This window comes from Panulirus ornatus, chromosome 16, assembly GCF_036320965.1.
Source record: "Panulirus ornatus isolate Po-2019 chromosome 16, ASM3632096v1, whole genome shotgun sequence".
Classification (NCBI taxonomy): domain Eukaryota; kingdom Metazoa; phylum Arthropoda; class Malacostraca; order Decapoda; family Palinuridae; genus Panulirus; species Panulirus ornatus.
In genome coordinates, this window is record NC_092239.1 from 21,121,801 (window position 1) to 21,136,471 (window position 14,671).

Sequence of the window (14,671 nt, forward strand, 5' to 3'; positions counted from 1 at the left end):
TGTTCATGCCCGGATCACTCAAAATCTTTTTCATTCCATCTTTCCAACTAAAATTTGGTCACCCACTTCTCCTCGTTCGCTCCACCTCCGACACATATATCCTCTTGGTCAATCTTTCCCCACTCATTCTCTCCATGTGACCAAACCATTTCAAAACACCCTCTTCTGCTCTCTCAACCACACACTTTTTATTTCCACACATCTCTCTCACCCTTACATTACTTACTCGATCAAACCACCTCACACCACATATTGTCCTCAAACATCTCATTTCCAGCACATCCACCCTCCTGCGTACAACTCTATCGACAGCCCACGCCTCGTAACCATACAACATTGTTAGAACCACTATTCCTTCAAACATACCCATTTTTGCTTTTCGAGATAATGTTCTCGACTTCCAAACATTCTTCAAGGCTCCCAGAATTTTCGCCCCCTCCCCCACCCTATGATTCACTTCCGCTTCCATGGTTCCATCCGCTGCCAGATCCACTCCCAGATATCTAAAATACTTTACTTCCTCCAGGTTTTCTCCATTCAAACTTACCTCCCAATTGACTTGACCCTCAACCCTACTGTACCTAATAACCTTGCTCTTATTCACATTTACTCTTAACTTTCTTCTTTCACACACTTTACCAAACTCAGTCACCAGCTTCTGCAGTTTCTTACATTAATCAGCCACCAGCGCAGTATCATCAGCGAACAACAACTGACTCACTTCCCAAGCTCTCTCATCCACAACAGACTGCATACGTGCCCCTCTTTCCAAAAGTTTTGCATTCACCTCCCTAAGAACCCCATCCATGAACAAATTAAACAACCATGGAGACATCACACACCCCTGCCGCAAACCTACATTCACTGAGAACCAATCACTTTCCTCTCTTCCTACATGTACACATGCCTTACATCCTCGATAAAACTTTTCACTGCTTCTAACAACTTGCCTCCCACACCATATATTCTTAATACCTTCCACAGAGCATCTCTATCAACTGTATCATATGCCTTCTCCAGATCCATAAATGCTACATAGAAATCCATTTGTTTTTCTAAGTATTTCTCGCATACATTCTTCAAAGCAAACACCTGATCCACACATACTCTACCACTTCTGAAACCACTCTGCTCTTCCCCAATCTGATGCTCTGTACATGCCTTCACCCTCTCAACCAATACCCTCCCATATAATTTACCAGGAATACTCAACAAACTTTTACCTCTGTAATTTCAGCACTCACTCTTATCCCCTTTGCCTTTGTACAATAGTACTATGCAAGCATTCTGCCAATCCTCAGGCACCTCACCATGAATCATACATACATTAAATAACCTTACCAACCAGTCAACAATACAGTCACCCCCTTTTTTAATAAATTCCACTGGAATCCCATCCAAACCTGCTGCTTTGCCGGCTTTCATCTTCCGTAAAGCTTTTACTACCTCTTCTCTATTTACCAAATCATTTTCCCTAACCCTCTCACTTTGCACACCACCTCGACCAAGACACCCCACATCTGCCACTCTATCATCAAACACATTCAACAAACATTCAAAATACTCACTCCATCTCCTTTTCACATCACCACTACTTGTTATCACCTCCCCATTAGCCCCCTTCACTGAAGTTCCCATTTCCTCCCTTGTCTTACGCACTTTATTTACCTCCTTCCAAAACATCTTTTTATTCTCCCTGAAATTTAATGATACTCTCTCACCCCAACTCTTATCTGCCCTCTTTTTCACCTCTTGCACCTTTCTCTTGACCTCCTGTCTCTTTCTTTTATACGTCTCCCACTCATTTGCATTTTTTCCCTGCAAAAATCGTTCAAATGTCTTTCTCTTCCCTTTCACCAATAATCTTACTTCTTCATTCCAGCACTCACTACCTTTTCTAATCAACCCACCTCCCACGCTTTTCATGCCACAAGCATCTTTTGCGCAAGCCATCACTGCTTCCCTAAATACACCCCATTCCTCCCCCACTCCCCATACGTTTTTTGTTCTCACCTTTTTCCCTTCTGTACTCAGTCTCTCCTGGTACTTCCTCACACAAGTCTCCTTCCCAAGCTCACTTACTCTCACCACTTTCTTCACCCCAACATTCTCTCTTCTTTTCTGAAAACCCCCACAAATCTTCACCTTTGTTTCCACAAGATAATGATCAGACCTCCCTCCAGTTGCACCTCTCAGCACATTAACATCCAAAAGTCTCTCTTTCGTGTGTCTATCAATTAACACGTAATCCAATAACGCTCTCTGGCCATCTCTCCTACTTACATACGTATACTTATGTATATCTCGCTTTTTAAACCAGGTATTCCCAATCACCAATCCTTTTTTAGCACATAAATCTACAAGCTCTTCACCATTTCCATTTGCAACACTGAACACTCCATGTATACCAATTATTCCCTCAACTGCCACATCACTCACCTTTGCATTCAAATCACCCATCACTATAACCCGGTCTTGTGCATGAAAACCACTAACAGACTCATTCAGCTGCTTCCAAAACACTTGCCTCTCATGATGTTTCTTCTCATGCCCAGGTGCATATGCACCAATAATCACCCATCTCTCTCCATCAACTTTCATTTTTACCCATATCAATCTAGAATTTACTTTCTTACACTCTGTCACATACTCCCAGAACCCCTGATTCATGAGTAGTTCTACTCCTCTTGCTCTTGTCCTCTCACTAACCCCTGACTTTACTCCCAAGACATTCTCAAACCACTCTTCCCCTTTACCCTTTAGCTTCGTTTAACTCAGAGCCAAAACATCCAGGTTCCTTTCCTCAAACATACTACCTATGTCTCCTTTTTTCTCATCTTGGTTACATCCACACACATTTAGACACCCCAATCTGAGCCTTCGAGGAGGATGAGCACCCATCGCGTGACTTCTTCTGTTTCCCCTTTTAGAAAGTTAAAATACAAGGAGGGGAGGGTTTCTGGCCCCCCGTTCCCGTCCCCTTTAGTCGCCTTCTACGTTACATGAGGAATGCGTGGGAAGTATTCTTAATCCCCTATCCGCTATATATATATATATATATACATATATATATATATATATATATGTATATATATATATATATATATATATATATATATATATATATATATATATATATATATATATATATATATATATATATATATATATATATATATATATATATATATATATATATGGTGAGGTGCCTGAGGATTGGCGGAATGCGTGCATTGTGCCATTGTATAAAGGCAAAGGGGATAAGAGTGAGTGCTCAAATTACAGAGGAATAAGTTTGTTGAGTATTCCTGGTAAATTATATGGGAGGGTATTGATTGAGAGGGTGAATTCATGTACAGAGCATCAGATTGGGGAAGAGCAGTGTGGTTTCAGAAGTGGTAGAGGATGTGTGGATCAGGTGTTTGTTTGAAGAATGTATGCGAGTAATACTTAGAAAAGCAAATGGATTTGTATGTAGCATTTATGGATCTGGAGAAGGCATATGATAGAGTTGATAGAGATGGTCTGTGGAAGGTATTAAGAATGTATGGTGTTGGAGGCAAGTTGTTAGAAGCAGTGAAAAGTTTTTATCGAGGATGTAAGGCATGTGTACGTGTAGGAAGAGAGGAAAGTGATTGGTTCTCAGTGAATGTAGGTTTGCGGCAGGGGTGTGTGATGTCTCCATGGTTGTTTAATTTGTTTATGGATGGGGTTGTTAGGGAGGTGAATGCAAGAGTTTTGGAAAGAGGGGCAAGTATGAAGTCTGTTGTGGATGAGAGAGCTTGGGAAGTGAGTCAGCTGTTGTTCGCTGATGATACAACACTGGTGGCTGATTCATGTGAGAAACTGCAGAAGCTGATGACTGAGTTTGGTAAAGTGTTGTGAAAGAAGAAAGTTAAGAGTAAATGTGAATAAGAACAAGGTTATTAGGTACAGTAGGGTTGAGGGTCAAGTCAATTAGGAGGTAAGTTTGAATGGAGAAAAACTGGAGGAAGTAAAGTGTTTTAGATATCTGGCAGAGGATCTGGTATCGGATGGAACCATGTAAGCGGAAGTGGATCATAGGGTGGGGGAGGGGGCGAAAATCCTGGGAGCCTTGAAGAATGTGTGGAAGTCGAGAACATTATCTCGGAAAGCAAAAATGGGTATGTTTGAAGGAATAGTGGTTCCAACAATGTTGTATGGGTGCGAGTCGTGGGCTATGGATAAAGTTGTGCGCAGGAGGGTGGATGTGCTGGAAATGAGATGTTTGAGGACAATGTGTGGTGTGAGGTGGTTTGATCGAGTAAGTAATATAAGGGTAAGAGAGATGTGTGGAAATAAAAAGAGCGTGGTTGAGAGAGCAGAAGAGGGTGTTTTGAAATGGTTTGGGCACATGGAGAGAATGAGTGAGGAAAGATTGACCAAGAGGATATATGTGTCGGAGGTGGAGGGAACGAGGAGAAGTGGGAGACCAAATTGGAGGTGGAAAGATGGAGTGAAAAAGACTTTGTGTGATCGGGGCCTGAACATGCAGGAGGGTAAAAGGAGGGCAAGGAATAGAGTGAATTGGATCGATGTGGTATACCGGGGTTGACATGCTGTGAGTGGATTGAATCAGGGCATGTGAAGCGTCTGGGGTAAACCATGGAAAGCTGTTTAGGTATGTATATTTGCGTGTGTGGACGTGTATGTATATACATGTGTATGGGGGTGGGTTGGGCCATTTCTTCCGTCTGTTTCCTTTCGCTACCTCGCAAACACGGGAAACAGCGACAAAAAGAAAATATATATATATATATATATATATATATATATATATATATATATATATATATATATTTCTTTTTTTCTTTTATACTTTGTCGCTGTCTCCCGCGTTTGCGAGGTAGCGCAAGGAAACAGACGAAAGAAATGGCCCAACCCCCCCCCCCATACACATGTATATACATACGTCCACACACGCAAATATACATACCTACACAGCTTTCCATGGTTTATATATATATATATATATATATATATATATATATATATATATATATATATATATATATATATATATATATATATATATATATATACAAAACGCTTGCCATGGATGATATATTGATTTGCTTTTGTTTTAAATGAGTTTCTGTTTGGTTGCGAAAATTCATGGTCTTAAGTCGGAAGTTAATGATATATCTGTCCTTTTCCTGCATACTTCTTTGACCTAGACAAGCTCACATGGGAGGAAGACGGTTCCTGCAGCAGAAGGTTGCAGAGAACTTCACAACACCAGACGGCAGCACGAGTCTGTATGTGGGCCGAGAGTCGATCTTCCCTGGACCCTCCGGCTGGCCCATCCCTCACGATGCCCCTTACAAACAGCAGCTGGACCGGTATATCATTGCCGCTGTTGAGGTAGGTCAGCACCTGGAGGCGTAGGCCCAGGCTGGTACCCTGCAGTGGTGCAAAGATGCAATGATCTTTCGATGCTTACCAAGAGTTCTAGTTCTCATAGTGCCCTCTCTCTGTGTCTTCCTGCTTCACTAAAGCCTTCACAAAGCAAATTATCCTAACTAGAAATGAAGGTGCAATGTATGGAAATTCACTAAGGGGAGAAATAACTAACGAAGTCATTTTGATAAAGCATAACTGGAAATTTTCCAGAGTAACTAGTCTTTATATGAGGGGAAAAGAAAAGTTGTAAGCCTCTTCTCTATGAGGGAAGGGCGAGGACTTGATAGGTGCTCTGGCTGGTTTTGATGGTACACCAGGAATACAAATCAGATTAGACACGTTGTTCGGTGGTTTGTTTAGATCTACAGTTTGACGAGGGTGGGTGAGGTCTGAGATGATGAAGTCTGGTGAAAGTTGTGCGAACATAACATTTTCTTAGACATCATGAAAGATGAAACATCTTCATTGTTCATCTTTTATCATATCACATCCACACATTCGCATGCTTCCCTTCATTCTCTAAATGAATATACTAACTTTCATCGCAGGAAAATAACTTTCTTAAGCACCATATACAAAAAATTTACAAAACATGATTGTCACCATATCAAAAAGAAACATGTGCCTCACTGTCCACAGGATTCTGTATTAGAAGGTCAAATGTTTCCAGCGTTTTTTTTACACTGGTAACAGGACACACATACACAGCTTTAACATGAAAAACAAAGGTGTTTTGCCTAGAATATCTCTAAAGAACGCACGTAGGTCAAAGTGCATCATCTACAATTATTGAACTGGAAAACATCAATTCCAGTCTACGCACGTGTTTATCAATTCGACTGGTTCTGTGATGAAGCAATGAGCTGCAAAGAAATATTCCCTAAAATTCTTTCGTGAAAGACTCTCACTATCAGTTCAAGTATAAAGGATTTATTCTTAAGTAATCAGGACCACCTATTGCTCTCTTATTTACCCTTACCTGACTTACATGTCTGTTTGGATTTTAGGTAGAATTGTCTCTTAAAATCCCTTTGCTTTTTCGGTAGAAAGTAGCCACCTAAAATTTAACTGACTTCAAGAGATATAAGATCTTTCTGTCCCTGAGAAAACCTGCTGACAGTGTTCATTCAAAATACATACCCTTGTATTCTTTCCTTATTCATATCCCAAACCTGAGAACTGGTGTATCGCAATTTCTCCCACTCGACATGAAAAAGAATAAGCTTTGATGACATACTTAGCGTGCAAATCTGCTGTTATAACGCAGATACGAATTAAGGCTTACTAGCTTACGTTGGGTAACCTATCAATATTAAATCCTCACTGATTTTACAAGCATTAGACGTAAGTGTAACAGGGTGTTTTTTTTTTTTTTTTACACTAATTTCACACTCACGACAAATTTCCGAGTATTTTTAGCTACATTTTGCCCATCCGTATTTATAATCAAATAATACTCATCATTTTACTGTTTTTTCAGGTATAGTTTATCAATTATAAGTAATTGAAAACAAGAATAAGCTTAATGTTTTCTTGCGTGACAGCTATATTGGTTTGCTGCTTCCATGCAGGACCCCGGTTGTTCGCGCTGAAAATGTGCGCTTTTTTGAGCCAAAGATATCGTTCACTGGTTGTTATTCATTTGAGGCACTGGGAATAGTTGACTTCGACTTCATGTGTATATATATATATATATATATATATATATATATATATATATATATATATATATTTATTTATTTCACTTATTTTGCTTTGTCGCTGTCTCCCGCGTTAGCGAGATAGCGCAAGGAAACAGACGAAAGAATGGCCCAACCCGCCCACATACACATGTATATACATAGACGTCCACACACGCAAATATACATCCTATACATCTCAATGTACACATAAATATACACACACAGACATATGCATATATACATATGTACGTAATTCATACTATCTGCCTTTATTTGTTCCCATCGCCACCTCGCCACACATGGAATAACAACCCCCTCCCCCCTCATGTGTGCGAGGTAGCGCAAGTAAAAGACACCAAAGGCCCCAATCGTTCACACTCAGTCTCTAGCTGTCATGTAATAATGCACCGAAACCACAGCTCCCTTTCCACATCCAGGCCCCACACAACTTTACATGGTTTACCCCAGACGCTTCACATGCCCTGGTTCAATCCATTGACAGCATGTCGACCCCGGTATACAATACCGTTCCAATTCACTCTATTCCTTGCCCGAATTTCACCCTCCTGCATGTTCAGGCCCCGATCACTCATAATCTTTTTCAATCCATCTTTCCACCTCCAATTTGGTCTCCCACTTCTCCTCGTTCCCTCCACCTCCGACACATATATCCTCTTGGTCAATCTTTCCTCACTCATTCTCTCCAAGTGACCAAACCATTTCAAAACACCCTCTTCTGCTCTCTCAACCAAACTATTTTTATTTCCACACATCTCTCTTACCCTATTATTACTTACTCGATCAAACCACTTCACACCACATATTGTCCTCAAACATCTCATTTCCAGCACATCCACTCTCCTGCGCACAACTCTATCCATAGCTCACGCCTCGCAACCATACAACATTGTTGGAACCACTATTCCTTCAAACATACCCATTTTTGCTTTCCGAGATAATGTTCTCGACTTCCAAACATTCTTCAAGGCTCCCAGAACTTTTGCCCCCTTCCCCACCCTATGATTCACTTCCGATTCCATGGTTCCATCCGCTGCCAAATCCACTCCCAGATATCTAAAACACTTCACTTCCTCCAGTTTTTCTCCATTCAAACTTACCTCCCAATTGACTTGACCCTCAACCCTACTGTACCTAATAATCTTACTCTTATTGACATTTACTCTCATCTTTCTTATTTCACACACTTTACCAAACTCAATCACCAGCTTCTGCAGTTTCTCACATGAATCAGCCACCAGCGCTGTATCATCAGCGAACAACAACTGACTCATTTCCCAAGCTCTCTCATCCACAACAGACTGCATACTTTCCCCTCTTTCCAAAACTCTTGCATTCACCTCCCTAACAACCCCATCCATAAACAAATTAAACAACCATGGAGACATCAGACACCCCCGTTGCAAAAGATCACAATTGAGCACGTGTTCAACTAGATTCCTTTCTTATCCACAGGGAAATGAAACACAATAAGTTCCAAGTGCACTTTCGTGTAATCGTCAATTCATCACGGCAGATACAAGACGGAAATATAGCAGTCAGTTGATATATAAAGAAGAGGCGTAACTAGGACTCCATTTGGTAAACAAGTGACTGCCTGAATGGAGGTCGGGTGCGTTCAAAGTCTGGCAATATGGTTATCATAAAATATATTATGTGGACAAGAAAAGGAACTGAATATGAATCTTATCAACAATAAAGCTATCCAGTTTGTATAGACCTTCACTAATGTCAGTGTAACAATCATATGTGTATTTGATGATAGAAGATTCAATGATATTTCTCGTGGTACACGAGAGAGTTAAAAACTGATATGGCATTACTCCAGTCAATTTTCAACACGATTAAACAGGCAATTATGATATTTTCCAACAATGATTCCACACGGCTTTTCTACCACTTTTCTACAAGCTCTCCTTGACTTTCTCCCTTCGTTACTGCTTTCTCCAAATCGTTAATCAAGGCTCATCAACTGAAGTTACGATTTGGAGTCCTGAAGAGAAGCCCCGATGAACAAGCGATGCCAAGATCTATCCTACTTCAGCAATTGTTGCAACTGTCTAGTCGAGCATTTGATGATTTTCAGAATAGCATTTTGAAAAAACACACTGAACTAAAAAAAATTGAAATGGAGGAGGCCTTTTGCATTTTTAGAGAGAAGAAACGTGACTTTCAGATGGCTATACCGACACAATGGAAGAACTTCATATTGGACTACTGTTACTGTAGATTAAGAAATAAACGAAATAAACTTAAAAGGAAAATGAATTGTAAGTTAGACCATCTCATCGAAAACAGTGATTCGCCCTAGTCTACGGATCTACATTTGTGTTCTCTTTCAAGGAAGCCAACTTTTTTGTAATTTAGAAAAGTACAGTAAATTATCTAATGATGAGATCAACATCTGTAAAGGTTTAGTGTACGCCAGTTTGTCAAAACCAGCGGATTCTACTTGTCCTAAAACGTCTATGAGAGCTATTGATAATTCAACGAACATACAATGATGTACATGTTATTAAAGCAGATAAGCGCACACAGTTGTGATTATGAACAAAAGGGATTTTTTATGTAAAACGAATGATCTCTTAAGTGATGATACAACATACTTTGAACTCTGTAAGAATCCTCTAGAAGCTGTTAACTCTCATTTTGATAAAGACCTGAACTTGCTGAAAGGAAATGGCGCTTTCATTAAAAGTTTGTCATCATTGTCCCCTTCATCGCCATGTATGTATGAACTTATCAAAACACATAAACTAAAATTTCCAATAAGACCTAGAGTTCAGTGGACTTCATTATATAAATATATATATATATATATATATATATATATATATATATATATATATATATATATATATATATATATATATATATATATATATGTATGATACTCTCTCACCCCAACTCTCATTTGCCCTCTTTTTCACCTCTTGCACCTTTCTCTTGACCTCCTGTCTCTTTCTTTTATACATCTCCCACTCAATTGCATTTTTTCCCTGCAAAAATCGTCCAAATGCCTCTCTCTTCTCTTTCACTAATGATTTTACTTCCTCATCCCACATCTCACAACCCTTTCTAATCAACCCACCTCCCACGCTTCTCATGCCACAAGCATCTTTTGCGCAATCCATCACTGATTCCCTAAATACATCCCATTCCTCCCCCACTCCCCTTACTTCCATTGTTCTCACCTTTTTCCATTCTGTGCTCAGTCTCTCCTGGTACTTCCTCACACAAGTCTCCTTCCCAAGCTCACTTACTCTCATCACCCTCTTCACCCCAACATTCACTCTTCTTTTCTGAAAACCCATACAAATCTTCACGTTAGCCTCCACAAGATAATGATCAGACATCCCTCCAGTTGCACCTCTCAGCACATTTACATCCAAAAGTCTCTCTTTCGCGCGCCTGTCAATTAACACGCAATCCAATAACGCTCTCTGGCCATCTCTCCTACTTACATACGTATACTTATGTATATCACGCTTTTTAAACCAGGTATTCCCAATCACCAGTCCTTTTTCAGCACATAAATCTACAAGCTCTTCACCATTTCCATTTACAACACTGAACACCCCATGTATACCAATTATTCCCTCAACTGCCACATTACTCACCTTTGAATTCAAATCACCCATCGCTATAACCCGGTCTTTTGCATCAAAACCACTAACACACTCATTCAGCTGCTCCCAAAACACTTGCCTCTCATGATCTTTCTTCTCATGCCCAGGTGCATATGCACCAATAATCACCCATCTCTCTCCATCAACTTTCAGTTTTACCCATATTAATCGAGAATTTATTTTCTTACATTCTATCACATACTCCCACCACTCCTGTTTCAGGAGTAGTGCTACTCCTTCCCTTGCTCTTGTCCTCTCACTAACCCCTGACTTTACTCCCAAGACATTCCCAAACCACTCTACCCTTTAGCTTCGTTTCACTCAGAGCCAAAACATCCAGGTTCCTTTCCTCAATCATACTACCTATCTCTCCTTTTTTCACATCTTGGTTACATCCACACACGATTTTAGGGAGAATAAAAAGATGTTCTGGAAGGAGATAAATAAAGTGCGTAAGACAAGAGAGCAAATGGGGAGGTGATAACAAGTAGTGGTGATGTGAGAAGGAGATGGAGTGAGTATTTTGAAGGTTTGTTGAAAGTGTTTGATGATAGAGTGGCAGATATAGGGTGTCTTGGTCGAGGTGGTGTGCAAAGTGAGAGGGTTAGGGAAAATGATTTGGTAAACAGAGAAGAGGTAGTAAAAGCTTTGCGGAAGGTGAAAGCCGGCAAGGCAGCAGGTTTGGATGGTATTGCAGTGGAATTTATTAAAAAAGGGGATGACTGTATTGTTGACTGGTTGGTAAGGTTATTTAATGTATGTATGACTCATGGTGAGGTGCCTGAGGATTGGCGGAATGCGTGCATAGTGCCATTGTACAAAGGCAAAGGGGATAAGAGTGAGTGCTCAAATTACAGAGGTATAAGTTTGTTGAGTATTCCTGGTAAATTATATGGGAGGGTATTGATTGAGAGGGTGAAGGCATGTACAGAGCATCAGATTGGGGAAGAGCAGTGTGGTTTCAGAAGTGGTAGAGTATGTGTGGATCAGGTGTTTGCTTTGAAGAAGGTATGTGAGAAATACTTAGAAAAGCAAATGGATTAGTATGTAGCATTTATGGATCTGGAGAAGGCATATGATAGAGTTGATAGAGATGCTCTGTGGAAGGTATTAAGAAGATATGGTGTGGGAGGCAAGTTGTTAGAAGCAGTGAAAAGTTTTTATCGAGGATGTAAGGCATGTGTACGTGTAGGAAGAGAAGAAAGTGATTGGTTCTCAGTGAATATAGGTTTGCGGCAGGGGTGTGTGATGTCTCCATGATTGTTTAATTTGTTTATGGATGGGGTTGTTAGGGAGATGAATACAAGAGTTTTGGAAAGAGGGGCAAGTATGAAGTCTGTTGTGGATGAGAGAGCTTGGGAAGTGAGTCAATTGTTCGCTGATGATACAGCGCTGGTGGCTGATTCATGTGAGAAACTGTAGAAGCTGATGACTGAATTTGGTAAAGTGTGTGAAGGAAGAAAGTTAAGAGTAAATGTGAATAAGAGCAAGGTTATTAGGTACAGTAGGATTGAGGGTCAAGTCAATTGAGAGGTAAGTTTGAATGGAGAAAAACTGGAGGAAGTAAAGTGTTTTAGATATGTGGGAGTGGATCTGGAAGCGGATGGAACCATGGAAGCGGAAGTGAATCATAGGTTTGAGGAGGGGCGAAAATCCTGGGAGCCTTGAAGAATGTGTGGAAGTCGAGAACATTATCTCGGAAAGCAAAAATGGGTATGTTTGAAGGAATAGTGGTTCCAACAATGTTGTATGGTTGCGAGGCGTGGGCTATGGATAGAGTTGTGCTCATAAGGGTGGATGTGCTGGAAATGAGATGTTTGAGGACAATGTGTGGTGTGAGGTGGTTTGATCGAGTAAGTAACGTAAGGGTAAGAGAGATGTGTGGAAATAAAAAGAGTGTGGTTGAGAGAGCAGAAGAGGGTGTTTTGAAATGGTTTGGGCACATGGAGAGAATGAGTGAGGAAAGATTGACCAAGAGGATATATGTGTCGGAGGTGGAGGGAACGTGGAGAAGTGGGAGACCAAATTGGAGGTTGAAAGATGGAGTGAAAAAGATTTTGAGTGATCGGGGCCTGAATAGGCAGGAGGGTGAAAGGCGGGCAAAGAATAGAGTGAATTGGATCGATGTGGTATACCGGGGTTGACGTGCTGTCAGTGGATTGAATCAAGGCATGTGAAGCATCTGGGGTAAACCATGGAAAGCTGTGTAGGTATGTATATTTGCGTGTGTGGACGTATGTATATACATGTGTATGGTGGGGGGTTGGGCCATTTCTTTCGTCTGTTTTCTTGCGCTACCTCGCAAACGCGGGAGACAGCGACAAAGTATAATAAAAAAAATAAAATATATATATATATATATATATATATATATATATATATATATATATATATATATATATATATATATATATATATATTATTATTATTTTTGCTTTGTCGCTGTCTCCTGCGTTAGCGAGGTAGCGCAAGGAAACAGACGAAAAAATGGCCCAACCCACCCACATACACACGTATATACATGCACGTCCACACACGCAAGTATACATACCTATACATCTCAATGTATACATATATATACACACAGACATATACATATATACTCATGTACATAAATCATACTGTCTGCCTTTATTCATTCCCCTCGCCACCTCGCCACACATGGAATAACAACCCCCTCCCCCCTCATGTGTGCGAGGTAGTGCTAGAAAAAGACAACAAAGACCCCATTTGTTCACACTCAGTCTCTAGGTGTCATGTGAATATGCACCGAAACCACAGCTCCCTTTCCATATCCAGGACCCACAGAACTTTCCATGGTTTACCCCAGACGTTTCACATGCCCTGGTTCAGTATACATATATATATATATATGTATATATATATATATATATATATATATATATATATATATATATATATATATATATATATATATATATATATATATATACATATATATATATACACACATATATATATATATATATATATATATATATATATATATATATATATATATATATATATATATATATATATATATATATACATATATATATGTTTCAGAAGTGGTAGAGGATGTGTGGATCAGGTGTTTGCTTTGAAGAATGTATGTGAGAAATACTTAGAAAAGCAAATGTATTTGTATGTAGCATTTATGGATCTGGAGAAGGCATATGATAGAGCTGATGGAGATGCTCTGTGGAAGGTATTTAGAATATATGGTGTGGGAGGCAAGTTGTTAGAAGCAGTGAAAAGTTTTTATCGAGGATGTAAGGCATGTGTACGTGTAGGAAGAGAGGAAAGTGATTGGTTCTCAGTGAATGTAGGTTTGCGACAGGGGTGTGTGATGTCTCCATGGTTGTTTAATTTGTTTATGGATGGGGTGGTTAGGGAGGTGAATGCAAGAGTTTTGGAAAGAGGGGCAAGTATGAAGTCTGTTGGGGATGAGAGAGCTTGGGAAGTGAGTCAGTTGTTGTTCGCTGATGATACAGCGCTGGTGGCTGATTCATGTGAGAAACTGCAGAAGCTGGTGACTGAGTTTGGTAAAGTGTGTGAAAGAAGAAAGTTAAGAGTAAATATGAATAAGAGCAAGGTTATTAGGTACAGTAGTGTTGAGGGTCAAGTCAATTGGGATGTGAGTTTGAATGGAGAAAAACTGGAGGAAGTGAAGTGTTTTAGATATCTGGGAGTGTATCTGGCAGCGGATGGAACCATGGAAGCGGAAGTGGATCATAGGGTAGGGGAGGGGGCGAAAATTCTGGGAGCCTTGAAGAATGTGTGGAAGTCGAGAACATTATCTCGGAAAGCAAAAATGGGTATGTTTGAAGGAATAGTGGTTCCAACAATGTTGTATTGTTGCGAGGCGTGGGCTATGGATAGAGTTGTGCGCAGGAGGATGGATGTGCTGGAAAT

The 14,671-nt window shown here is 40.1% G+C and overlaps 1 protein-coding gene across 1 annotated transcript in view; it reads left to right on the forward strand.

Annotated features, from left to right (window-relative positions):
* LOC139754189 (ionotropic receptor 93a-like) overlaps positions 1-14,671 on the forward strand; it is an 85,048-nt gene that overhangs the window by 52,485 nt on the left and 17,892 nt on the right. Inside the window, exon 8 of the mRNA XM_071671400.1 lies at positions 5,199-5,385. Coding sequence (XP_071527501.1) covers positions 5,199-5,385 — 187 coding nt within the window. The remainder of the gene's footprint in view (positions 1-5,198; positions 5,386-14,671) is intronic.